A 27,463-nucleotide genomic window follows, 5' to 3' on the forward strand; every position below is an offset into this window, starting at 1 on the left:
GGTGGAGGGGAGGGAGGGTTGAGGAGGGAAGAGAACAAGTAAAACAGTTTCCTGGGGTTTGAGGCAGAGGAGTTGATTTTGGTGGGGTAGAAGGCATATTTGACTGTTGACACAGTTGAGGTGAAATCAGAGAGAAGGAAAAGATAGTGAGATAGATCATTAGGAAAGTCTGATCTCTTCTCTTCCATTTCCTCTCAGCTGCCCGCAACTCTGCTCTCTAAGTCCGCAGAGATTCGGACAGCCAAGGGGGGATCGCGCAGGTCTGGATTGGAAGGGACAGAGGGAGTCCAAAGAGGAGGAGAGGGAGGATAGCAGAGTGTCAGAGGATTCCTCGGTGGATAGTTGAGAGAATCGTTCGACAGAAGGTAGTGAAGACAGAACAGCTGAGGCAAACGTAGAGGGAGATTTGAGGTTACGGCGGGTGGTGACAATATGGGGACTAGAGATGAGGGGGGAGAGGACTTCAAGGGGAGAGAAAGAGAGAGAGTGGCGTAACAGAGAGAGCAGAGGTGCCGCAGGACCTTGTGAATATCAGGTCAAGTTGGTTCCCGGCCCTGTGTGTGGGAGGAGAAGGGGATAGTGTTAAGTCAAAGGTGGGAAAAAAAAAAGGTGGCAGGATGTTGAAGTCGCCAAGACACCACTCGTTACCACGATAACGAGTGGTGTGCCATTTTCAGGAAAGCAGCTGAGAAGGGCGTCCATCTCGTCATAGAAGTCACGACGGGGACCTGGAGGACGGTAGATCACCACAATGAATAGCTTGATAGGAATGGTGACAGTGACAGGGTGGAGTTCAAATGCAGATCTGGCCAAGTGTTCTAGTGGAAGGACCTGGTAGCACAACTTTGGCGAGATGAGGAGTCCGGTCCCTCCTCCTCGTCCGGTGGAGAGGGCAGCAGGGGTAGCAGAGTTCTCTGGAGTGATCCAAGTCTCTGTCAGGGCCAGGAAGTGGAGGGTCATGAGGGATGCATAGGCCGAAATGGAGTATGCATTCTTGACCACTGATTGGCAGTTCCAGAGTCCTCCCATCACTTCAAGGTCAGTGTAGGCAAGGGTCGGTGGATGGCACGGATTGGATGGGTTGCTGCGCCGAGCAGAGGATCTATGGTGGCGTCGTCTATGAGTGGAAATCCTGACGATGAGTGAAGTACGTCACATAGCTACTATAGGGTGGCTTCCCTGGTCTTCCTCGAGGGACTCCCACAGAGAGACTCCCTTAGTTTTTGTTTCCAGGGTCCTGATACAGCTGACGCGAATAATAGCTAGCCTTTAAATGCTCAAGGTAGCTCAGGCAGCCTAAGCTCCGCCCAGTAATCAAGCCTATTGTTGTCACCTTGTGACTGAAACTAGCCAGAGAACCAGAGACGTTGGAGAACCCGACGCAGTCTTTTGAGATTCATAGTATCGTCGCTAAAAGTAGTGTGCGCCTCGCCATTGCGATACATCCACTGTAAACAGAGCGCATGGTACCGTTGTCGCAAGCTGCTCAGGGCCACACCCCCAGCCTCCTCCTTGACCCGCCTCTTTCCTCCTCATTTACATTAAAGCTACAGACAGCGAAACTGCGCATTTTTGGAAAGCTCAATGTGCGACTGTTTCGTAGTGGCTGTAATTCTGCACCGCGGCTGAATTTCGGGAACGTCTTCAATTGCTGCGTTAGGGGCCCACTAATACCTATATTAAAGCATCCTTAAAGTAGCATGCCATGGGACCTTTAACTGCAACTGGTCCTGGGCCCTGCTCTTCTTCGGGACTGGGAAAATGATGGAGGATTGAAAAACGGGCAGGAAACTTGGATTAAACAACAGACTGATTGAAAATATCTGTAAAGACTGCAGCAAGCTGACTGGCGCAGTGCTTCAGAGTGGCAGGCGAGATCCCATCTGGGTCCCCTGCTTTCCCTGCATTCTGCTGGCTGAATAGCCAGTGTACGTGTATTCACCTCCATGCTTAGGTGGAATCCACGGCTATGGGTCTGTGTGGAAACGATACCCTTATCCAGCCTGGGAGGGGAGGGGGGGGAGGAGAAGAAGACCTCTCAATTCGGGTATAAAGTGCATTAAAATCATTTGCCAGTTTAGAAGATGGGGTGGCTGGTTGTGTTTAATTTTTATAGCCTGCTAAGTTCTTCAGTGACCTCCAGGCTGAAGAGGAGTCATTGGTGCTAAATTGTTCCTCCATCGTCACCTTGTAGGTAGTTTTTGCTTACCTAATGCTAATTCTCTTGCTTTCCTTTCCCTAATAACTTTGTTAAGCTTTTGTTTGGCAAGTAGGGGTGCAACAGATCACAAAACTCACGGTTCGATCGGGTCACGGTTTTTGAGTCCGGGTCGGATCATTTTCGGATCAACAACAACAAAAAAGATAACAAGACAAATGTGACTTTAAATAAAATTTTCAAATGTGTAAAAACAAAATAAAGTTAAAAAAAACTAAAACTAAAAACTAAATTTGGTAATAATCCTGCTTCCTTTCCGTGTCCACATAAAATAAAAAATTAACTGAAGATGTCCTTGAGTTAATTTTTTTAGAACAATTTATAACAATATAAAGTGCAAACTGAGGCATTATTCCTTCTTTTAAACATGGATAATAAATAAAATAAAAAACCTGTGTCCAAAGGAAGCACAGCAGACCTGGATTTACAACTTTAAATTCAGGATGTCTGCATAGCCTGGGGAGAGTTGAGTCTACACTCTTCCCAGGCAATGCAGACATCCTCATCTTTTTTATTTTTTATTTTTTCATTTCAAATGTCCTAACCCTGTCGTGGCATTTTGTAAATCCATTGATATCTGTTGGAAGACTCAATGCTCGTTGACCGGAAACGGAAGGGGGCCTAGAGTTGTAGTCTTTTCGCTCGGTTCTAGCCCTACTGGTGATACGGAGAACCGAGCGAAAAGACTACAACCAAACATAAACAGCCCCCTTTCCGTTTCAATGGGATTTATAAAATGCCAAATAAAACACGACAGAAACTGTATTTCACTACGATACTTGATTAGGAACATCAACAAACACCACTAACCAGTCGGTGAGTTGCACATTTCTGAAAACGAACGTTTAAGGTTGTTTTAAGGACAGGTTTGTGAATGACCATAGCCAGCCCTTCTGAAGCAGGCAGGGGCGATTCGAAATGAGCCAAATACCCAAGACCGGACCAATAGTCAACATTTCTGTGTCAACCACTATATTTCATCCTAGACAAACCAGAAAGGGGGCTCAATGTGCTAAATACCGGAATTGTCCTTTAAACATGCGCTGATCACGTGAACGCACAACTTTCTTCTTTTCAGCCGATCCGCGGATCACTTGCGTCCCGAACAGTGAGGGCTGATCCGTACGGATCACGGGTAACGCCTATATTAATCTCTATTCCCCTCTCTGTGGGCTCCTTGGTTTACCATCCTTAGTGATTCTGTGAACCAGGGCTCGCTGTTATATTTCACCACAGTTTTGGTGGGAATACAGGTTGCTCACAAAAAGAAATGTATGCATACACAGTGACTGTGTATCGGTCAATGGAGTCACAGGTGCGGGCTGTCACTTTCGCGAAAAATCTAGTTTGAATGGATATCTAATATCAAGCAATGTATTAGAATATACAGTATTATTATTACCCCCCAAATTTTTTTTTTTCCTCAAGGCTAATTTGATAAAAAGGTGGCCGAGAGCTACGCTTGTTTTATATTATTCGGAACATGTTTTTACATAGCTGATCTCCACCCAGCCACATTTTGTATCAAAACATTTAATTCAGTATCACATAATCGAAACATAAAATAACACTTGACATCATCACTTTCCTTCGCTTCATTGTCTGTAGTTCACATGCATTCAGTCTTTTCTATAGTCAGTGAGACGAATGGCACTGCATGCAGTCAACAAGAGAGGTGTATGCTGGAGTGTATCAACTCAGGTTCACACTCATGGACTCATTTAAATGTTCAACTTCCAGACTTGTTCTGAGCTTGATGTCAGAAAAAACTGCCTCACAAGTAGGGTTGAACGATTTATAGTTTTCTGATCGAAATTGCGATTTCAGACAACGCGATCACGCGTTTTTTCCCGTGTTCCTGACTGACCCGAGATCTGTTGTCAACTATTTTACACGTGGCCTGCATACCGTCCCCCTACCATCCTGCCAACCAATCAGAAGCGGCTTGCTGCTCGTGGACAGGTCATGCTAACCAATGAATCAGTATAACCTGCTCCACCTGCTCCTTAATTTCTGAAATGGCTTCAGCTGGACCAGAAGCAGAGTTAGGGGATTTAATCCCGAAGAAAAATAGCACGCCGGTCATTTGGGAGTATTTCGGGTTTGAGGCTGCCGACGTGCACCAGAAACACGTACTGTGCAAAACCTGTCGCGCTAAAGTTACAACATCCAGCGTAAACACAACCAATTTATACCGGCACTTGAAAAATCACCACAGGCATTTGCACGACGAGTGCATGACGAAAAAGTCTGGTGAAAAGTCTAGCGGAAAGGATACGCAGGCCCATAGTAGCCAACAGACTACAATTACAGCGTCTTTTGCCAGTGTAACGCCGTATGATAAGAGCAGCCGAAGACACCAGGAGATAACGACTGCCATAACACACCACATTGCCAAGGACATGGTGTCCATTAACACGGTCACCAAAGACAGATTTAAAAATCTCCTCCGCACGCTGGACAGAAGAGACGCGATCCCCTCCCGCACCTACTTCAGTCAGGTTGCCATCCCAGCTGTACGCAGAGTGTAAAGAAAGAGTGGAAACAGAGCTGAGGAGTGTGGAGTATTATGCCCCAACTACTGTTATGTGGTCCAGCAGAACGACCGAGCCGTATCTTAGCCCGACTGTGCATTTCGTAAATAACAACTTTGAGTGGAAAAGTCGCTGCCTGCAGACAGCATACTCTCCCACTGACCACACCGGAGAGAATATTGCGCTGGGATTGAGAGAGTGTCTGTCAAGCTGGGGTCTGAAAGAAGAGGACCAGACGTGCATCACAACCGACAATGCAGCAAACCTCATCAAAGCTGTGGAACTTAATCAGTGGACCAGACTTCCATGTTTTTGACACAGGCTGCATCTTGCAATTGGTAAGTGTCTGAGTGTGTGTGTGTGTTTGTGTGCGAGTGTGTGTTTTGTGTTTTTCTTAATTCATTCATTCATACAGATTTAATCTGTGTGTGTGTTGTCTTCAGTATAGTCTGCATAGTTTTTTTTGAACCCCTTACAAATACCTAGTTTGAATAATTAATATTATAACAGATTATTTATCATCAATGGTAGATAATGAATACTGTGTTATGTGCTTTTGGTAATCGATTTCCTTACTGTTGTCTGTAATATGGCTTTCTTGGATTTACTTTGTTCTCTTGCTAGAAAATCTGCCTTGCAAAGTTTAACATTATCCTTACATTTTCAGCCTGTAATTCTCATTTAATGTTATGTTCTCTTTTTTTGTCCAGAAAATGCTGTTAAAGATGACACCAGAGTTAAACAGACTTTTTAAACAGATGGTTGGTGTCTTCTCTCACAGCTGGAAAAAGAAGACGCACTGAAAAAGGCACAGTAAGAATTACATTTTCCAGAGCACTCACTGATAACAGAGAGTCCAACAAGATGGGACTCAAGGCAAAAAATGATTGGTAGGGTGTTGGAGCAGAGCAAGGCGTCTCAGGTTCTGTCTGAAGACAAGAAGACACGTCACCTGGTCCCCACTTGGCAGGACACGGATGTCCTAGAATCGATAAACAACGCCCTTGGTCCTCTTCAGGAGTTTACAGATGCCCTGTCCGGTGAAGCCTATTTAAGTGTGTCATACCTGAAGCCAGTACTCCATCTCCTGAGAACATCAACCCTGACTACTCCTAATATTGACGGAGAGGAAGATCCACTGGCCTGGTGGAGAGTGCACCATGTTAACTTTCCATGGCTGAGCAAACTGGCTCGTAAATTCCTATGCATACCAGCTACCAGTTCGCCATCAGAGAGATTGTTTAGTGCTAGTGAAAATGTTGTCACATGTCAGCGCTCATGTCTAAAACCATCAACGGTTGACATGCTGGTTTTCTTGATGAAAAATCTGTAAAGAGTGATGTAGAGATGTCAGGGAAGCAAGTGTTATTGTTGATTTATTACTTTTGAGATATAATTTGTTCTGCACTTCACCCTGACTTGTGGTGTCAGCCTTTGTTCAAAAAAGACATTTGCTATTTTTTGCTATGTTTAATGCTATATTGTTTACAGAATAGATGTGCAATATTTGGGTGCTGCTGAGCCATAGCCCACCTACTTATGTCTGACATATTTTTCAGAAGGGAAGAGGTAGGTTCATTTCATTTTAGTAAGAGTTTCTTTTATTACCATTACTTTTCAATTTCATTTACTGTAAGGTTTCTTTTGTATTTTGTTTAACTTTTTTAACTTTTTTGCTGTACTTTAAGTTAAGACAGTCAAAGATGGCTCTTTTAGTTCTTCAGTTGTAACAACTGCCGTTGGTCCAGGACTTTAGTTTACATGCATGTTTCTTAATAAATACATTTGAAATCAATTCTTAACTTTAGGTTTCATTCCTGCATGAGAGTAATGGCATTTAATGTTTTAATGGTATGTCATGTTTGTAAATATTACTGTACATCGTGAATATTGCACTTAAGCTTGATTTGAAGAAAATCATGAATCAAATCGAAATCGCAATATCTGCCAGAAAAATCGCAATTAGATCTTTTCCTGAAATCATTCAGCCCTACTCAAAAGGTATTTTGACCCAAACAAAGCAGAAATTTTCAAAGGTGCTTCGTGAAGGTTTTTCTTACTTTTATGGTCCTTGAATAGCGTTTCAGCCACCGCAGTCATCTTATGATCCTTCCCTAGTTGAAGGGCTTTTTGTGCCTCACGTGTTAGGATGTGCGCCTCTTTGAAGGAAGCCTCTGTTTCTGCGTTGGCCTTCTTCATCGGTTTGATGAACAGAGACTGTTGTCTTTGTTGTTTCCAGCTCCTTTACCTTCTCTGTACGTTCACTTTGAAGTGCCGCTCAATGTAATATCGTTTTCAGACGGACAGCTTGTACCGCAATCAGACACAAACACAAAAAATCCTTGTCTCCCCTTCTTCATGGAAATAATGTTTTTAGCCTTTAAATTGCCTGGCTTTTTTCCGTGGTCATTGTCAGAGCTGGTGTTTGCCTGCTTGCTTGTTAGCGGACCTTGCCTCATTCGACCGTTAGCAGCGTAACTCCTTTAATTGACAGCTGTATGGAAAATATTAATTTGTGTCAGAAGGGGGCGGGATGTCTGTGAATTTGATTGGATGGACTTTTAAAACAGGTTTACCAAATGACTGTTACCAAATTGATGTACTGGTAAATACTCTTTGAACCTTTAGCGAGCTACTTAGAAACGGGCAGCGAACTACTTGTAGCTCACGAGCGATGTGTTGGAGATGGGGGTAATCATCACTTTTATCCAAGTTATCTACTTCTTCTACTCTTGTGCTATTAACTGGATTGGGTCATATGAATATGACCCTGGATTGGGTCATATTCATATATATATTAAATAGGTCAGTTTGTGAGAGTGAAAGACCATCACTCACAATCTCTTGGTACGCCTATAGGTGTTCCACAGGGCTCCATATTGGGTCCGATCTTATTCTCAATGTAGTTAAATGATCTACCAACTGTCTGATGTCAATACTCAATGTATGCAAATGACAACGATGATCATTGTGCACGGTAGCAGTGCAGCTCAGGCCGCATACCAGCTAACAAATTGAATGCAACATATCACTGTATGGTAAAATCAAAATAGTTTACAACTGAATCCGTCCAAAAAATTAATAACAACCGGATGTATTTGTGGCAGGAGAGAGACTGCAAGTAGTCTCAGAGTTTACGTATCTTGGAGTGCGTATTGATAATTAGCTATGATTCGAAGCTCACATAAAAAAGGTCTGTCAACGAGTCTAATTCAACCTGGCAAATTTCAGACCCATCCTCAAATGCGTCTGCAATCATGTACATGCACTCAATGATTTTCTCCCACATTACATATTGTTGAACAACTTGCTCTCAGGCAGGTTGAACTTCTCTTATTTATATTCACTCTTTAAAAACGGACACAAAAAGCAAAATTTCATCACCACTGTCTAATTTAAAAAATATATTAATTGCTAAATTGGGGAAATCTGGTCAAATACACAGACTCCTGCTTAGTGTATAAAATCAACGATCTGGCTCCGCCAGTGTTCAGTCAATATGTAAATACTAATCCAGAGAGAATCCAGCTGAGAAAGAGCAGTTTTGACCAATCAGATGCAGCATTTTCTATTAGAGCTGCACATGAACACAATCTTACATTAGAGAAATTGAACTTTCAAATCTAAATAATTGGCTCATTAGTAACCAGACCTATCAACATTGAACAAAATAACCACACCGCTCACATTAGCACACACTACTATACTACTCAATTGTATCTGGTTACTGTCATATTTACTCCATCCCTGCCCCATACTGCTTTCTTTCATTTTATTTTGGCTGATTTATTTTGCTCACTTTCAATATATGTTTTATGTGTAATGGGTCATTGAATCTTGACTTTCACAAAGATGTGTGCATTGTTGTTTTAGTTCTTGTGTTTATAATTTGTTTTGTTGCATCTGGCCTGTTGACATCGACCCATAGACAACAGCTGCGAAATAGCCATTTTGGCTATTTCTGGCACATAGACATTTTTCATGTTTATCAATGTGCACTGTCCATCTAAATAAACGTTATGTAACCCTTTTCTCACTGGGTGGCAATGCCAAGCAAAATTAAATCAGGAAAAGCCTAATGCTACCAGTTAGTAAAATATTACAAAGCAAACACTGTGGCGAAACAAAATCCTGAGTTCTCAGTGGTGATATGGTGAGCTGGCTGACCCTCCTGTGTACTAGTAGGCTAGTGCCGAGGGAGAGAGAGAGAGAGATCGATCGATAGATCTAAACAGGCTGGTGCTTGCAACCCAACAATCAATAAACCTCAACTATTAACAGTTAAACTGTGACATACATGAAAAACCCACACCCAAAACAAAGAGGGCACTCAACTTCACTCAAGGTCTGCTCTCAGTGGAGAGAACCAGAGTGCCTCAGTTGGCTACGATGCCCGTTCAAATGTCACAGTCCGAGGGTGATACTGTGTGTGTATGTCAGTATACACTGTGCACAATTATTAGGCAAGTTGTATTTTTGAGGATTAATTTTATTATTGAACAACTACAGTGTTCTCTGTCAATCCAAAATGTTAATGAACCTAAACCTGAATGTTTAAGAAAGAAAAAGTGAGGATTTGAGGATTATATGTGTGCACAATCATTAGGCAACTATTAGTGTGCAGAATTATTATGCAACTAAATGAAGAAACTGACATTTTCCCATCTCACTTGTTTATTTTTTCATCTGTTAAAGTAAGAATAATAAAACAACTCGAAATTTACAAATAAACCTTTGACATGTCCAAAAAAAAATCAGTGACCAATATAGCCGCCCTTCTTTTCAATAACTGTCACAAGCCTTTCATTCATGGAGTCTGTCAGTTTCTTGATCTGTTGACGATCAACTTTTTGTGCAGCAGCAACCACAGCCTCCCAGACACTGTTCAGAGAGGTGGACTGTTTTCCTTCACTGTAAATCTCCCGTTTAAGCAGGGCCCACAGCTTCTCAATAGGGTTTGGGTCAGGTGAGGAAGGGGGCCATGTCATTATTTTTTCATCCTTAAGGCCTTTACAGGTTAGCCATGCAGTGGAGTACTTCGATGCATGCGATGGAGCATTTTCCATACAAATCATGGTCTTCTTGAAAGATGCAGACTTTTTCCTGTACCACTGCTTGAAGAAAGTGTCTTCTAAAAACTGGCAGTAGGTTTGGGAGTTGATTTGGAGGCCATCTTCAACCCGAAAAGGTCCAACTAGCTCATCTTTAATAATACCAGCCCATACCAGTACCCCACCTCCACCTTGCTGGCGTCTGAGTCGAAGTGGAGCGCTGTGTCCGTTACTGATCCAGCCACGGGCCCATCCATCTGGTCCATCAAGAGTCACTCTCATCTCATCAGTCCATAAAACCTCTGAAAAATCTGACTTCAGATATATTTTGGCCCAGTCTTGACGTTTCAACTTGTGTGTTTTGTTCAGTGGTGGTCGGGTTTCAGCCTTCCTTACCTTGGCCATGTCTCTAAGCACTGAACACCTTGTACTTCTGGGCACTCCGGGTAGGTTGCAGTTCTTGAATATGGCAGCACTTGAGGATAATACGCTTCTTTTCTGTGGTCACACCCCAATATCTTAGCAATTTCAAGAGTGCTGCATTCATCTGAAAGACTTTTTACAATTTTTGACTTTTCAGAGTCCGTTAAATCTCTTTTTCAGCCCATTTTGCCTGAGGAAGAGAAGCTGCCTAATAATTATGCACACTTTGATATAGTGTTGATCTCCTTAGGCCACACCCTCATTCATTACGCAAATACACATCACCCGGTGTGCTTAAATACAATAAGCGCTCAAGTTTATACAGCTTGATGTTGGAAAACATGCATAAAAATTATGATATGGCCAAAATACTCACTTGCCTAATAATTGTGCACACAGCGTAAGGCCCAATCCCGTTACATCCCTTGTCCCAAACCCTTAACCCTACCCCTCAACCCTTCCCCTACGAAATTGGAGGACAACCCTTCAAGACCCAGTTACAGTACGTCATTAGTAGTCGTTGACAGGGTTTTGATCTTTATTTTATTTTTATTTTTTGGATCTTTTGATACAATATCTGTCTCTGGAATTTTACTGTATAGTTTGAATGTCTTAGGAATGCAAACTTACCCTCATGGAAAAACCCGGTATGATTAGATAAGAATATTATTCATGCTCACAATCTGTTAGAAACTGCAATATTGCACTTTATTTTGGGTCAAACATTATACAAGATCAAAATATATAAAACCAAAATAAACATAGAACTTGAGGTAGTATGCCATCCATGTAAAACATAAATATCATACAAACAAGAACCAGTGATATAATTGAATTATTATTGCACCTTACAAAAATGCAATTCCCCAATCACATTTTATCAATAACTTTTTCAAAGGGGCCCCAAAAACTGTTGGTTTTAAACCATCAGTGATTGGTCAATCTTTCTGTCTTCCTGGGGGTTTGGGGACTTAGGGCTACCAATGCAGAAGAGGTGCTTGAGGTGGAGGGATGGGCTCTGTGGTGGCAGCCGCCTCAATGATCTCCTGAAAGAGCCCGGCTCGCGGCCAGGGGCTCCCCGGCCCGCGGCTCCCCAGCCAGAGGCCAGGGGCTCCCCGGCCAGGGGCTCCCCGGCCAGAGGCCAGGGGCTCCCCGGCCAGGGGCTCCCCAGCCAGAGGCCAGGGGCTCCCTGGCCCGCGGCTCCCCAGCCAGAGGCCAGGGGCTCCCCGGCCAGGGGCTCCCCGGCCAGGGGCTCCCCGGCCAGAGGCCAGGGGCTCCCCAGCCAGAGGCCAGGGGCTCCCCGGCCAGGGGCTCCCCGGCCAGGGGCTCCCCGGCCAGAGGCCAGGGGCTCCCCGGCCCGCGGCTCCCCAGCCAGAGGCCAGGGGCTCCCCGGCCAGGGGCTCCCCGGCCAGAGGCCAGGTGCTCCCCGGCCCGCGGCTCCCCAGCCAGGGGCTCCCCGGCCAGGGGCTCCCCGGCCAGGGGCTCCCCGGCCCGCGGCTCCCCAGCCAGAGGCCAGGGGCTCCCCGGCCAGGGGCTCCCCGGCCAGAGGCCAGGGGCTCCCCAGCCAGAGGCCAGGGGCTCCCCGGCCAGGGGCTCCCCGGCCAGAGGCCAGGGGCTCCCCGGCCAGGGGCTCCCCAGCCAGAGGCCAGGGGCTCCCCGGCCAGGGGCTCCCCGGCCAGGGGCTCCCCGGCCAGAGGCCAGGGGCTCCCCGGCCAGGGGCTCCCCGGCCCGCGGCTCCCCAGCCAGAGGCCAGGGGCTCCCCGGCCAGGGGCTCCCCGGCCCGCGGCTCCCTAGCCAGAGGCCAGGGGCTCCCCCGGCTGCAGGGCCCTCGGCGTGAGTCCGGGAGTTCTGCTCCAGGAGTTTTGGTGGTTGTGCTTATAAAGAAAATGCCTATGCAACATTCAAACGGCATAATGATAATGCAATGGTCATCATCATTTATTTAATGATTATTAACATAGAAAACACTTACTTTTGTCGTTTTCGATCCTGTCGCATCTTTTCACTTGCCGTCTTGCCTAGGATTTTTCTTGATTTTCCATTTTCCCGCAATGTATTGCGGGAGCAAGTCTCAACTGTAGCATTGCAAGGGTGCCCATCGAAAATCGTAACTTTAAGGGAGATGTTAGCCCTCCCCTTACCCCACCTTAAAATGGCTTTCGGGACACGCCTCGCTGCGCGTGAATGCCCAACAGCAAGGCGGAGGGTTGAGATTTTGGTTGGAGCAAAGAATCGGGATTGAGCCTGTCTATGTCTACTCACGATCCATCGGTAATGAGTACTAGAAACCTGTGCGATCCCAGGCGTTGTCCTGAAACAACTTGGTCCCAACCCGCTGGCTAACAAATCTGGCGATGAGTCTTCCTGGCCGATGATCCCGGAGGTGGAAATATCACGCAAGCGGCAGTCTCTAGCGATACGGGTCCCACGTCCAACCCAGCAAGAAAGCGCAGCTAGTGTACTACTATCAGACACTCAGCCGTCCGTGGGCCTAACACATAACACTAAATGGCAGAAAGGCCGGCACTGATATAGAACAAGGCAAGGACCAGGATTTGGCCAACCGCTCTCACATCGAACTCCGGAGACAGACCGCCCACAAAAACTAGTAGGGTCTGGCTGCAGCCTGTAGGACATGGCTATCCACATCCAACTGCTACGTCACTCACTCCCGTCCAATTGCCACGAACACTGCCGTCACTCTGGCGAGGCGTGTAACAACAAGTATGGATGCCCGCAGGGTCCTCTTTGCACTTCTTTGCTGAATCAGATGAATCAGTTATTAGAACTGCTTGCGATGGTTGAACATGAGCAAGAATTTATCAGGTGATGTTTAAAAATTTAAGCCATACTGTATCGTAATACAAATGTAAGAATGGGTGTTAAGTTCGCCTCTTAGTGCTTGCTGCAAGTTCCCTTTAGTCTTTCTGAAGATGAGGTTTTGGGAATGCCTAAGTGCTGGCTTGAGACCAATTGGGGTGTCGGTGAGAACACAGGCTTACAGCTCTACAACTGCCCACCAACATGTAAATAAAGATACAAAGAATCAATACATTATATTATGCCTGCAATTTCCGAGATTATGCCCGCGATTTGCTTTGTGTAGGCACACACACGCGACTGTGACTGACTTGATTAAACCATTTCAAACTTTATCAGAACAGCTCAGCTATTCTATATTTGGGGTTGACACTTAGGTTTCAAAAGCACTTGCCCATCGGGCAAGTACAGGTCATCTTCAACTTGCCTGAATGTGATGTTCACTCAACCAAATTATAATCAGAATCGTGAACGGGCCTCTTTTTGCCAGGCACCCGGCCTGGTTTTGGGGGGGCTCAGAAAACTCATCCTAGCTCAGACTGAAGCTGAACGTTAGCTTCCACACATGTTGTGTTTAAAAATTAACAAACTTCTCTTTGTTTACTTATTTATCGAACGGTCACATCGTGCCATTAAGTAAATTCAGTCCACCGTTGCAACCTATTAAAGCTATCGCCCAGTTATATGTAGACCTGCATGATTTTATGCAAATGTACATAACTAAATGTCCAAGGTAGTAGCAAAGATATGTCTTTTTAAACTTTCACGTTTCTTGTAGCTCGAACTGAATAATCACAATCGCGTTTCTAGTAGTGTTGTCAGTCATGATACTGGATTTTCTAACTTTGATACTATACCTGGTAAAATATCGATATTCTATACCATTTTCGATGTCAGGGGAAAAGTTTTTTTCAGAAAAGAACGTACCCAAATTAAATAAGAGTAAATCTCCACAACTGCAAGCGCGATAATGTCATCTTTGTGCCAAAAGAAAGATTGTTGTGCAAGTGAAATACTCAATGTGATAATACTTAGTTATAGTGAATAAAGCCATGGAACACAGCATAAGTGGAAGATAACATTTCCACCTGAAATAATTATCAGTTGGTCGTTATCAGTTGGGAGCGCCGTCTTACTATGAGCCACAAATAAAGGTAGATATCTTACAATTTTGATACTTGACACCTCTATCTAAAGTTCAGGGCAAATATAATCGAATGCACCAAGCCAAACACTCGCAAATACACATATGGCCAGTAGATTGCGCAGAAGAACATGTGTTCTGATTGAAGGCAATTTACCTTTTTCCTAAGAAACCTTCTCTTAGTCATTGATTGTAAACACCATGTTTAGTTGCAAAATTTGGCCCAGACACTGGATTATCTGATTATGGTGGTTTTATGCGATCAGAATCAACTCAAGGTAAAACATTTTTGGTTGTTAAAAGAAAGGGGACGTTTCTTTTTAAGTTGTTATATGCAAATTTTTGTTACAGAATGATATGGTTTGGACTGTCGGAATAAGTGGAGGCTCAGCTTTCACTAATATTCAGAGCTCTCAAGTCTCACGCATTCGGCGTGAGACACACGCAATTCAACCCATGCCCACGCTCACACACCACACTTCGAATTTCTCACACAGAGAAATTACCAGGATAACGCCCACCAATTCGGGCCGCTATTTAACAGCGGAACAGGTAGGAATCAAATGGGTTTCCCGTACGTAGGCTAACCAGACGTCCTCTTTTGCCCGGACATGCCCTCTTTTTGAGACACTTTCAAAAAAATGTGTGGCGGAATTTCAAAATCGTCCGGGATTTTATTAAAGCCTCATACATGTTCAGATTGAATTTGCGTTGCGTTTCTCCGGGTCGGTCACAAACTAGTTAGGTTACGCCCTCCCCTACTCAGCTCTGTTCGCTTTGCATTGGTGGAGGTGAGTAGGGGGAGTGGTTAAGTAGAGCCTTCAGATTGGACGGTTTGACTTTAGAGTTACCGTCATGTTTTGAATTTTTTTTTTACCATTATTGTTTTATGGGGACAAACATTAACACGTTTCTCCTACAGGGGATTGATAAAGTTCTATCTATTGAACAGAAAGAAGCACTAGGTCATACTTTACACACTTTACCACAGCATTGGCCTACTGAATGCCACAGATATATTTTAAGCATTGGACTGAATGCCACATAAATATATAATTATGTTTTTGCACGTTTGCAACGTTTAAAAGTTCAGGGAAAAGTATATGCCTCTACTGGTGTTGCTTAAGCCAATAGCCTTTTGAGGCAGTGTTGTTTCTGAATATTAGTGTTAATGGCCAATAATGCTTACTATCATACATTAGTCACCATGTCTGTGGACACATTTATATGCAGTTACATGTTAACATATAAAAAAAAAAGAGGACGTCTGGTTACCCTACGTACGGGAAACCCATTTGATTCCTACCTGTTCCACTGTTAAATAGCGGCCCAAAGTGGTGGGCGTTATCCTGGTAATTTCTCTGCGTGAGAAATACGAAGTGTGGTGTGTGAGCGTGGGCATGGGTTGAATTGCGTGTGTCTCACGCCGAATGTGTGAGACTTGAGAGCCCTGTATTAACATCCACCCAAAATCCACTTACCCGTTCGGGCAACCAGAAATTTATCTCAACTTGCCCAAATATTACTTTTAGTTGCCCCGGTTTAGTTGCAAGCGGGCAACCATTAGTGTCAACCCCTGAAATTTTCTGTATTCAAACTTTATCACTCTAGCTATTTAACTCTTCTCTTTATTTGTTTCCAACCATTTAAAAAAATAAATAATGGTGTGCATGTTTACATCGTTTACTCCATTTAGACCTTGAACTCTGTTGCATATTTTCAACCTCACTTTGCACTACAGCATTCCTGCAATACTGCAGGAAATGCATATTCTAGTTTTTCTCTATTTCCCCAATGACTTCCTATTGCCTTTTACTACTATATGTTGTTGCTTTGTGCAGGCATTTGTGTCAAATGCATTTGTCTGCTTTGATTTTGGTGGCTACAGAACGGTCCAAGGCTAATAAATGCATCATGATTCATGTATTCTATACTTGATGTGTTCTCAGGTGTTGTGCAGCTGACCGTGCCATGGCCACCCTGTTTAAGGAGCTTCCCTCCTAGACACGCCCAGTTACATAAGAAAAGCGCACGCACACAAACACGTGTGGGTTTGCGTGTATGCATGAGATGACGAGCTCCCATCTTAACGGTCACGTTGGCGACGGGGAAGGCGGAGGAGAGGATGAGATGAGGGGAGGGTCTCAGCACAGAGAGATGGCAGTGGACTGTCCTGGGGAGCTGGGAAGCAGGACCCTGCCGGTACGAAGATCTGCTCAGCTGGAAAGGATAAGGCAACATCAGGTAGAGTATGGTTATTTGGCTCGTGGGCAGACTTCCAATAGGACAGGGGAAACCTTTTCAGCTAGTGTAAACAAACAATCGGGTTAACCTTCTTTGAGACTCACAGCAGTGCTGTTATTAATACAGTGCAACACTGGACTCTGTTTGGGTTGAGTGAAAGGACTTTCTTTTCTGCTTGACCCCCAATGTTGAAACTGTGTAAACAGCAGTAAGGTTAAACATTCATATGATGAGTGAACATTTGGCCTGACTTCTCTGCCTTGCTTGGGTCAGACATTTTTGTGTCTTATGACCGAATATATCAGGATGTATGTTCTTTCAAGTATTAAGGGGGGGGATGTCGCATTTCCGTGTGACGAGCACACCATCGTCCTGGTAACTGGTGCATGTTTGTGTTGTCAGGAAGACCTCCGACGACGCCGTGAGGAGGAGGGGAGGCAGGTGGATCTGAAGGCGTCCCTCAGGCTCCGCGAGCTCTCCCAGAACCCCCCCGTGGGGACCGACAACCCCGCCTTCCTGCAGGACTCGCCCCAGCAACCCGCGCTGGGAAGCCAGCACGCACAAACAGTGTTGGGTAAGGCCCTGGCTCCTCCCCCTAACCCTAGTCAGTGTTGGGTAAGGCCCTGGCTCCTCCCCCTAACCCTAGTCAGTGTTGGGTAAGGCCCTGGCTCCTCCCCCTAACCCTAGTCAGTGTTGGGTAAGGCCCTGGCTCCTCCCCCTAACCCTAGTCAGTGTTGGGTAAGGCCCTGGCTCCTCCCCCTAACCCTAGTCAGTGTTGGGTAAGGCCCTGGCTCCTCCCCCTAACCCTACACAGTGTTGGGTAAGGCCCTGGCTCCTCCCCCTAACCCTAGTCAGTGTTGGGTAAGGCCCTGGCTCCTCCCCCTAACCCTAGTCAGTGTTGGGTAAGGCCCTGGCTCCTCCCCCTAACCCTAGACAGTGTTGGGTAAGGCCCTGGCTCCTCCCCCTAACCCTAGTCAGTGTTGGGTAAGGCCCTGGCTCCTCCCCCTAACCCTAGTCAGTGTTGGGTAAGGCCCTGGCTCCTCCCCCTAACCCTAGTCAGTGTTGGGTAAGGCCCTGGCTCCTCCCCCTAACCCTAGTCAGTGTTGGGTAAGGCCCTGGCTCCTCCCCCTAACCCTAGTCAGTGTTGGGTAAGGCCCTGGCTCCTCCCCCTAACCCTAGTCAGTGTTGGGTAAGGCCCTGGCTCCTCCCCCTAACCCTAGACAGTGTTGGGTAAGGCCCTGGCTCCTCCCCCTAACCCTAGTCAGTGTTGGGTAAGGCCCTGGCTCCTCCCCCTAACCCTAGTCAGTGTTGGGTAAGGCCCTGGCTCCTCCCCCTAACCCTAGTCAGTGTTGGGTAAGGCCCTGGCTCCTCCCCCTAACCCTAGTCAGTGTTGGGGTAAGGCCCTGGCTCCTCCCCCTAACCCTAGTCAGTGTTGGGTAAGGCCCTGGCTCCTCCCCCTAACCCTAGTCAGTGTTGGGTAAGGCCCTGGCTCCTCCCCCTAACCCTACACAGTGTTGGGTAAGGCCCTGGCTCCTCCCCCTAACCCTAGTCAGTGTTGGGTAAGGCCCTGGCTCCTCCCCCTAACCCTAGTCAGTGTTGGGTAAGGCCCTTGCTCCTCCCCCTAACCCTAGTCAGTGTTGGGTAAGGCCCTGGCTCCTCCCCCTAACCCTAGTCAGTGTTGGGTAAGGCCCTGGCTCCTCCCCCTAACCCTAGTCAGTGTTGGGTAAGGCCCTGGCTCCTCCCCCTAACCCTAGACAGTGTTGGGTAAGGCCCTGGCTCCTCCCCCTAACCCTAGACAGTGTGAGTAAGAGGTTGCGGGCGCACAGCTTAGGCTGCCGGACGGCGCTGCAAGGAACTTTTATAAACGCAATATTGTTATCCCGCAGTGATCAGCCCGGCGGCCCCAAAGCGTTAACGGCCCACCGGGAATTCTCCCGACTCTCCCGATTACCACTCCGCCACCGTGTGTGTGTGTGTGTGTGTGTGTGTGTGTGTAGGCATTATTCAATAGCCTGGTAATGTGTATAGGCCTACGTACCGTATATTCATACTGGTTTAAATAATACATTTTATAGTATTTCCCATCTTTGCTGAGCAAGAGTTTTGTTCGAAAGTTCAGTGATTGAAACAAATAAAAGCCTGGGCTATTGAAGTTTTACGGTAGGCCTACCACTGTCATGCACCTACCCGATGTCAAGTGGACCGGGTTGAATTCACTACGGGTCTCTCTTCTTATATCCATTTTACCAAATATTTTATTACTGTCCTTCTCAACACTCTCTGATCTCACTAGAAGGCTAGCAGCACGAAATCAAGGGAAATTTAGAATAGAAAAAAATGTGTGAGTTAACTGACATTAATCGCGATTAAATATTTTAATCACTTGACAGCACTAAAGTATATAATAATGTAAACCATCACAGTAATAATATGATTTTGTGTGTCAGAGTTCTGACACACTGGCCTCCTGGTCCTCTTAGAAGAGTGCAACCATTTGGCGTCTGCTTGGCTAGGGTTGCATTGCTTGAGACTGGCATCTCAAGTATTTCAGCCAAGTGCAGGAAGCAAGCTAGTTAGCTTTCAAACGTGAGCAAGGAAAATTCCTTTTCCACTCTGCGCGAAAACTGTACATTTACGCCCTTTGTTTGAGTCAGTCTTATTCGCGGGCACATTCTGGGTTTTGGTTTAATGAAAATACAGCTTCATCTTCTCGTTATTCAAATTGGCGATCAACAAAGTATAAATCCTGTTTCATAATGTCTATAGGGATTTTTCGCTTTGAATTGTGGGATTTGGAGTTGGAAGTTATGGATTCTTCATAGGCAGGGACAAGGTTTTTAATTGCATGGAATAGTGCTGTGTCATCCATTCACCTCACTCTAACAAGTGGCTCTCTCTCACATATCTGTATCGCATAGTTGCTATTGCAGAAGATTTTCTCAATGCAAAGATTTCTTTGTGGCAGCCCTGTACAGTGCACTGTGACCAATTTAGTCTAGAGATAACCTGGATATGTTTTTGAATATATCTATTTCAAGCCTGAATGTGTCCATAAAATACACATTTCCTCTTCCAGTAGTTTTGCAGAAATGGTTGCATGGAAGTTAGGTTTAAGACACAGTGGAAAACAGGGGACATTGATGGTAAAGATGAAGGCAATGTATGGAAAAAGAAAGTAAAATAAAGGTGAGATCAAGAGCGAAAAAAGTATTCAGGAAAGGGCTTTCTGCAGTCCAATTAATTTAAACTGTTTGGGATCACCATGAAACAAATACACATCGATGCCTTTCGAAGATGTAGTTGCAATCAGTAGGGAACACATTGTTCCTCCTGCGGCTGCCGTTGTCTTTCGCAACTAAAAAAAAGTTCTGTAAGATTTTCCTTGATTGTATTACTGAACACAAGGTGACCTGTGACAAAGTGTTCTTACACCGAACCATACGCAGTTAAAAACCTCAACCATATCGATGTTTCACAAATACCTCTGAGAAATTGCTTGGGTATAGGTTTTTAAATTGATTATGTGAGGCCTCATCTTCACACCCCTACGTCGTACTGAACTATTTCTTCATATGGTTTGATTTCTCTTTGCCTCTCTAATTGTCTTGTCTGTATTTTCCAGAGCTGGAGGAACTGCTTCAGTCCCTCAAGCAGGTGAAGGGCTGCCTGTCTGACCCCCAGAGTCAGAGAGACGTGGAGCTTGTGCTCTCACTGCTCCAGAAGGTAATGTGAAGAGGCTTGCTTATTACCACGTTGTTATTACAATGAGCTGGTGAACCGGCTCGTGAACCCTTTAGTGGTCCACTAGTCTGGTAGACCTTTGTTCTCCTGGGTCTTTAGTGATCCACTAGTCTGGTAGACCTTTGTTCTCCTGGGTCTTTAGTGATCCACTAGTCTGGTAGACCTTTGTTCTCCTGGGTCTTTAGTGATCCACTAGTCTGGTAGACCTTTGTTCTCCTGGGTCTTTAGTGATCCACTAGTCTGGTAGACCTTTGTTCTCCTGGGTCTTTAGTGATCCACTAGTCTGGTAGACCTTTGTTCTCCTGGGTCTTTAGTGATCCACTAGTCTGGTAGACCTTTGTTCTCCTGGGTCTTTAGTGATCCACTAGTCTGGTAGACCTTTGTTCTCCTGGGTCTTTAGTGATCCACTAGTCTGGTAGACCTTTGTTCTCCTGGGTCTTTAGTGATCCACTAGTCTGGTAGACCTTTGTTCTCCTGGGTCTTTAGTGATCCACTAGTCTGGTAGACCTTTGTTCTCCTGGGTCTTTAGTGATCCACTAGTCTGGTAGACCTTTGTTCTCCTGGGTCTTTAGTGATCCACTAGTCTGGTAGACCTTTGTTCTCCTGGGTCTTTAGTGATCCACTAGTCTGGTAGACCTTTGTTCTCCTGGGTCTTTAGTGATCCACTAGTCTGGTAGACCTTTGTTCTCCTGGGTCTTTAGTGATCCACTAGTCTGGTAGACCTTTGTTCTCCTGGGTCTTTAGTGATCCACTAGTCTGGTAGACCTTTGTTCTCCTGGGTCTTTAGTGATCCACTAGTCTGGTAGACCTTTGTTCTCCTGGGTCTTTAGTGATCCACTAGTCTGGTAGACCTTTGTTCTCCTGGGTCTTTAGTGATCCACTAGTCTGGTAGACCTTTGTTCTCCTGGGTCTTTAGTGATCCACTAGTCTGGTAGACCTTTGTTCTCCTGGGTCTTTAGTGATCCACTAGTCTGGTAGACCTTTGTTCTCCTGGGTCTTTAGTGATCCACTAGTCTGGTAGACCTTTGTTCTCCTGGGTCTTTAGTGATCCACTAGTCTGGTAGACCTTTGTTCTCCTGGGTCTTTAGTGATCCACTAGTCTGGTAGACCTTTGTTCTCCTGGGTCTTTAGTGATCCACTAGTCTGGTAGACCTTTGTTCTCCTGGGTCTTTAGTGATCCACTAGTCTGGTAGACCTTTGTTCTCCTGGGTCTTTAGTGATCCACTAGTCTGGTAGACCTTTGTTCTCCTGGGTCTTTAGTGATCCACTAGTCTGGTAGACATGGTTACCACCTGTGATGTTAACCACTACGTTACCCTGTACCTCAGAGTTGGGCTTTAGTGCTTAAAGAATGTTGATTCTTTTGACACCCATCTCCATGTCCAGGCTGACTTCCAGTCTGCGCTCAGGATCCACAATGCTGTGGCCAACAGCATGCACCGGGCCTCCCCGCCATACCCACACACACACCAAGCGCTGCAGCTGACCATGGAGGTAACAATCACTTCCTCATGCACACGCAAGAACTTTGCTTCTCTTGCTATTGTTACTAAGAATGGAAATAGTTGAGAGCAGTGGTTCTCTTTATTACACGTACCACCTCAGAATTATTATTTTTTTTGTAAATATTATACAAAAGTAAAAAATAATCTAAACTTACTGTAATTTGGGGGGTTAATATCCCTTCATTGTCTCGAGTGCTCAAAACAATTATCCATTTAAGTGTACAGACATACATAGACAATTAAATGCACTTTACAACCTACTTTGTAGCTGTAGGGTAAATAAGAATCCCAGACTTACGGCACCAGCCTAAAGGTAAGTGTCTTTCTGTGTATTCTGTTATTGTCTACGGTTTGTCTCCGTTGGTAACAGGTGGAGGGTTTGGTCCAGTCCAGTCAGAATAAAGATGGCTTAGAGCTGCAGAGTCTACTGTCTGACACACGTGTGCAGGTAAATACTCACTCACTCACCCACTGACACTCACTCAAGCACTCACTCACTCACTCACTGACACTCACTGACACTCACTGACACTCACTCACTCACTCACTGACACTCACTGACACTCACTGACACTCACTGACACTCACTCACTCACTCACTGACACTCACTGACACTCACTGACACTCACTGACACTCACTCACTGACACTCACTGACACTCACTCACTGACACTCACTGACACTCACTCACTGACACTCACTGACACTCACTTACTCACTCACTGACACTCACTCACTCACTCACTCACTCACTCACTGACACTCACTCACTCACTGACACTCACTCACTCACTCACTCACTCACTGACACTCACTGACACTCACTGACACTCACTGACACTCACTCACTCACTCACTGACACTCACTGACACTCACTCACTCACTCACTCACTCACTGACACTCACTCACTCACTCACTGACACTCACTCACTCACTCACTGACACTCACTGACACTCACTGACACTCACTCACTCACTCACTGACACTCACTGACACTCACTGACACTCACTGACACTCACTCACTCACTCACTGACACTCACTGACACTCACTGACACTCACTCACTGACACTCACTGACACTCACTCACTGACACTCACTGACACTCACTGACACTCACTTACTCACTCACTGACACTCACTCACTCACTCACTCACTGACACTCACTCACTCACTCACTCACTGACACTCACTCACTCACTCACTGACACTCACTGACACTCACTGACACTCACTCACTCACTCACTCACTCACTGACACTCACTCACTCACTCACTGACACTCACTGACACTCACTCACTCACTCACTGACACTCACTCACTCACTCACTGACACTCACTCACTCACTCACTGACACTCACTGACACTCACTGACACTCACTCACTCACTCACTGACACTCACTCACTCACTCACTGACACTCACTCACTCACTCACTGACACTCACTGACACTCACTGACACTCACTCACTGACACTCACTGACACTCACTGACACTCACTCACTCACTCAAGCACTCACTCACTCACTCACTCACTCACTCAAGCACTCACTCACTCACTCACTCACTCACTCACTCACTCACTGATTCTCACTCACTCACTCACTGACACTCACTCACTCACTCACTCACTCAAGCACTCAAGCACTCACTCACTAACTCACTCACTGACACTCACTGACACTCACTGACACTCACTCACTCACTCACTGACACTCACTCACTCACTGACACTCACTCACTCACTCACTCACTGACACTCACTCACTCACTCACTCACTCACTGACACTCACTGACACTCACTCACTCACTCACTGACACTCACTGACGCTCACTCACTCACTCACTGACACTCACTGACACTCACTCACTCACTCACTGACACTCACTCACTCACTCACTGACACTCACTGACACTCACTCACTCACTCAAGCACTCACTCACTCACTCACTGACACTCACTGACACTCACTCACTGACACTCACTGACACTCACTCACTCACTCACTCACTCACTCACTCACTCACTCACTCACTGATACTCACTCACTCACTCACTGACACTCACTCACTGACACTCACTGACACTCACTCACTCACTCACTCACTCACTCACTGACACTCACTCACTCACTGACACTCACTCACTCACTCACTGACACTCACTGACACTCACTGACACTCAGACACTCACTCACTCACTCACTCACTCACTGACACTCACTCACTCACTCACTGACACTCACTCACTCACTCACTCACTCACTCAAGCACTCACTCACTCACTGACACTCACTCACTCACTCACTGACACTCACTGACACTCACTGACACTCACTCACTCACTCACTCAAGCACTCAATCACTCACTCACTCACTCACTCACTCACTCACTGATACTCACTCACTCACTCACTGACACTCACTCACTCACTCACTGATACTCACTCACTCAATCACTGACACTCACTCACTCACTCACTCACTGACACTCACTCACTCACTCACTGACACTCACTCACTCACTCACTCACTGACACTCACTCACTCACTCACTCACTGACACTCACTCACTCACTCACTGACACTCACTCACTCACTCAAGCACTCACTCACTCACTCAAGCACTCAAGCACTCACTAACTCACTCACTGACACTCACTGACACTCACTGACACTCACTCACTCACTCACTCACTCACTCACTCAAGCACTCACTCACTCACTCACTCACTCACTCACTCACTCACTCACTGATACTCACTCACTCAATCACTGACACTCACTCACTGACACTCACTCACTCACTCACTGACACTCACTCACTCACTCAAGCACTCACTAACTCACTCACTGACACTCACTGACACTCACTGACACTCACTCACTCACTCACTCACTCACCCACTGACACTCACTCACTCACTCACTCACTAACTCACTCAAGCACTCACACACTCTCTCTCACACACACAACCACACACACACACACTATACTAGACCCATGAACTCAAACACTGTTCCGTTCAAAGTGTATTGTGTGCTTGTATGTGCAGGCTCTGCTCCTGGCTCATGACGGCGTGGCAGAGAGGGAAATGCAGCTGGAGCCGGTGTCCCCTGCAGGGGAAACTCTGGCCCAGTGGGGCGGGGAGACAGTGAAGATAGTGCGCATTGAGAAGGCCAGGGACATACCACTGGTAAGAATGTGTGAGGGTCGAGGCTGCTGAGCCTTCAACACACTTTGATACAATGGCAATACGCAGAGCTGATGGCTGCTATGTGGAAAGCCTTCGGAAATCAATTCTGACACATAGCATTTGGGCAAGGCTCCAGTAGGTTTGTTGGTCACTGGCTCACACTCACTCTTTGGCTGGCTGGATCATTTTAAAAAATTGAAGTTAAATACATAATTCATATGTATGGCACAAAATACAAATATTGTATAATATCATGTTTTAACATAAAAACAAGCTGGTCTGTTGTTTCAGAATGGTTGTTTGTGTTGTGACTCCCAGGGTGCCACGGTGCGTAACGACATGGACAGTGTGGTGATCAGCCGTGTGGTGCGCGGAGGAGCGGCAGAGCGCAGTGGCCTGCTGTCCGTGGGCGACGAGATCCTGGAGATCAACGGGGTGGAGATCCGAGGGAAGGACGTGAACCAGGTGTTTGATATACTGGTGAGAAGGCTGGCTTATTACCACATAAAGCACTGACCTGTTAGTGGTTAATGTCCATAATGGTTTATTAGTGTGGTATACTGGTGAGAAGGCTGGCTTATTATCACATAAAGCACTGACCTGTTAGTGGTTAATGTTCATAATGGTTTATTAGTGTGGTATACTGGTGAGAAGGCTGGCTTATTATCACATAAAGCACTGACCTGTTAGTGGTTAATGTTCATAATGGTTTATTAGTGTGGTATACTGGTGAGAAGGCTGGCTTATTATCACATAAAGCACTGACCTGTTAGTGGTTAATGTTCATAATGGTTTATTAGTGTGGTATACTGGTGAGAAGGCTGGCTTATTATCACATAAAGCACTGACCTGTTAATGGTTAATGTTCATAATGGTTTATTAGTGTGGTATACTGGTGAGAAGGCTGGGTTATTATCACATAAAGCACTGACCTGTTAGTGGTTAATGTCCATAATGGTTTATTAGTGTGGTATACTGGTGAGAAGGCTGGCTTATTATCACATAAAGCACTGACCTGTTAATGGTTAATGTTCATAATGGTTTGTTAGTATGGTATACTGGTGAGAAGGCTGGGTTATTATCACATAAAGCACTGACCTGTTAATGGTTAATTTTCATAATGGTTTATTAGTGTGGTTGCAAAGCAAGCCACACTATTGTTACCTTGTGTCTTATTATTTTCCTTTCTCTTCTTCCCTATTTTTCGTAATTATCTACTCCAACTTTTACGAAGGACCCATAATGTCCTTCGGGATAGATTTCGCTGTACCATGAAAGTTTTGGAAAACCCCAAACTGTAAACCAAAATGACCAAAATAATATTATGCCAATTAGCTTCCAGTGTTCAACTCATCACAAGTCCGCTTCAGAGAACTCCAGAGGCCTAATCAAGACAACCCCCACCCCCCTTAGGGAAAGTGAAAGGTGTTTGATAGCTAACAAAATTACGTCACTGGGTCAATTTCAAATACCCACTGTTGGTTAGTTTTTATATTGCAAGTCTATTTGGGAAAAAACGCTTACTTCAACCCTGAGTTGTTGGCCTTTGGAATGGTTGTTTAAGTGGGTAAACTAATATAAACCGCTCGTAACCAGGCCTCCAGAAAGAAAAGGACCTCTTAAGCCACAGGGGGCGATGTGCCACGGTCATGTTACTGAACACTCGCTCACTAAATAACGAAGCCCTACTCATTTCTGATATTATTTTGGATGAAAAGCTTGACTTCCTATGTCCGGCAGGACTTTGTGACCCTCAACCAAGCCACTCCCCCAGACTATGTGTACATTCAAAAACCCTGTAGCCTCGGCCGTGGTGGTGGGCTAGCTGTCATTCACAGATCTAATTTACAGGTCAAAGAATTCCCAGTTAGCTCCACTTGATTTGAGTGTCTCCATTTCGCACTGACAGGTGCTACACAGCTTCAAGTTCTGCTCATCTACCGGCCCCCTAAAGCCTCCACCCGCTTCTTGTCAGAGTTTTCTGGGTTGCTCGCCACCATCTGCCCTTTGTACCCATCCACCATTCGGTTGGGTGACTTTAACATCTATGTAGACTCGCTTAACTGCCCCTTTGCTTCTGATTTTATGTCACTATTGGACTGTTGTGGTATTGCCCAACATGTGCTTGGTCCAACTCATACCAAAGGGCTCACCCCCTGTCATCTCCAGTGTGATGACCTTCCTATATCTGACCATCTTGCTATCTCATTCTCTGTTCCTGTGCCCCTACCCAGTCAGCCCAGTAAACAAACCATCACATTCCGGAAAACCAAACAGGTGTGCGCATCCCTGTTGTCTTCCACCCTAGCGACCCACCTGGCCACCCCTCCTAACACCTCCGTGGATGTCCTGGTGGAACATTACAATACTGCTCTCTCCCTCAGCGTGGACTCAGTCGCCCCTCCCATAACCTGACTGGTCTCCTTCCCACGCCCCGCTCCCTGGTTTACTCCTGAGCTCCGCCTCAGGAAGGCAGCTGGCCGCCGGCTTGAGAGGCGCTTTAGGACATCTGGCCTCACCGTACACCATGAGGCCTACAAAGACCATATCAGGGACTACAAGGAGGCTCTGGCTAA

General features: G+C 45.8%; 1 protein-coding gene across 1 annotated transcript in view; it reads left to right on the top strand.

Moving 5' to 3' along the window:
- Positions 1 to 27,463, top strand: part of pals1a (protein associated with LIN7 1, MAGUK p55 family member a) — a 50,060-nt gene that overhangs the window by 8,220 nt on the left and 14,377 nt on the right. Inside the window, exons 2-8 of the mRNA XM_079752505.1 lie at positions 16,140 to 16,434; positions 16,837 to 17,008; positions 20,057 to 20,157; positions 21,562 to 21,669; positions 22,051 to 22,128; positions 24,747 to 24,887; positions 25,206 to 25,367. Of these exons, the coding sequence (XP_079608631.1) occupies positions 16,252 to 16,434; positions 16,837 to 17,008; positions 20,057 to 20,157; positions 21,562 to 21,669; positions 22,051 to 22,128; positions 24,747 to 24,887; positions 25,206 to 25,367 (945 nt within the window). The 5' untranslated portion in view covers positions 16,140 to 16,251. The remainder of the gene's footprint in view (positions 1 to 16,139; positions 16,435 to 16,836; positions 17,009 to 20,056; positions 20,158 to 21,561; positions 21,670 to 22,050; positions 22,129 to 24,746; positions 24,888 to 25,205; positions 25,368 to 27,463) is intronic.

The sequence above is a fragment of the Pollachius pollachius genome, assembly GCF_949987615.1.
Source record: "Pollachius pollachius genome assembly, chromosome: 15".
Lineage (NCBI taxonomy): Eukaryota > Metazoa > Chordata > Actinopteri > Gadiformes > Gadidae > Pollachius > Pollachius pollachius.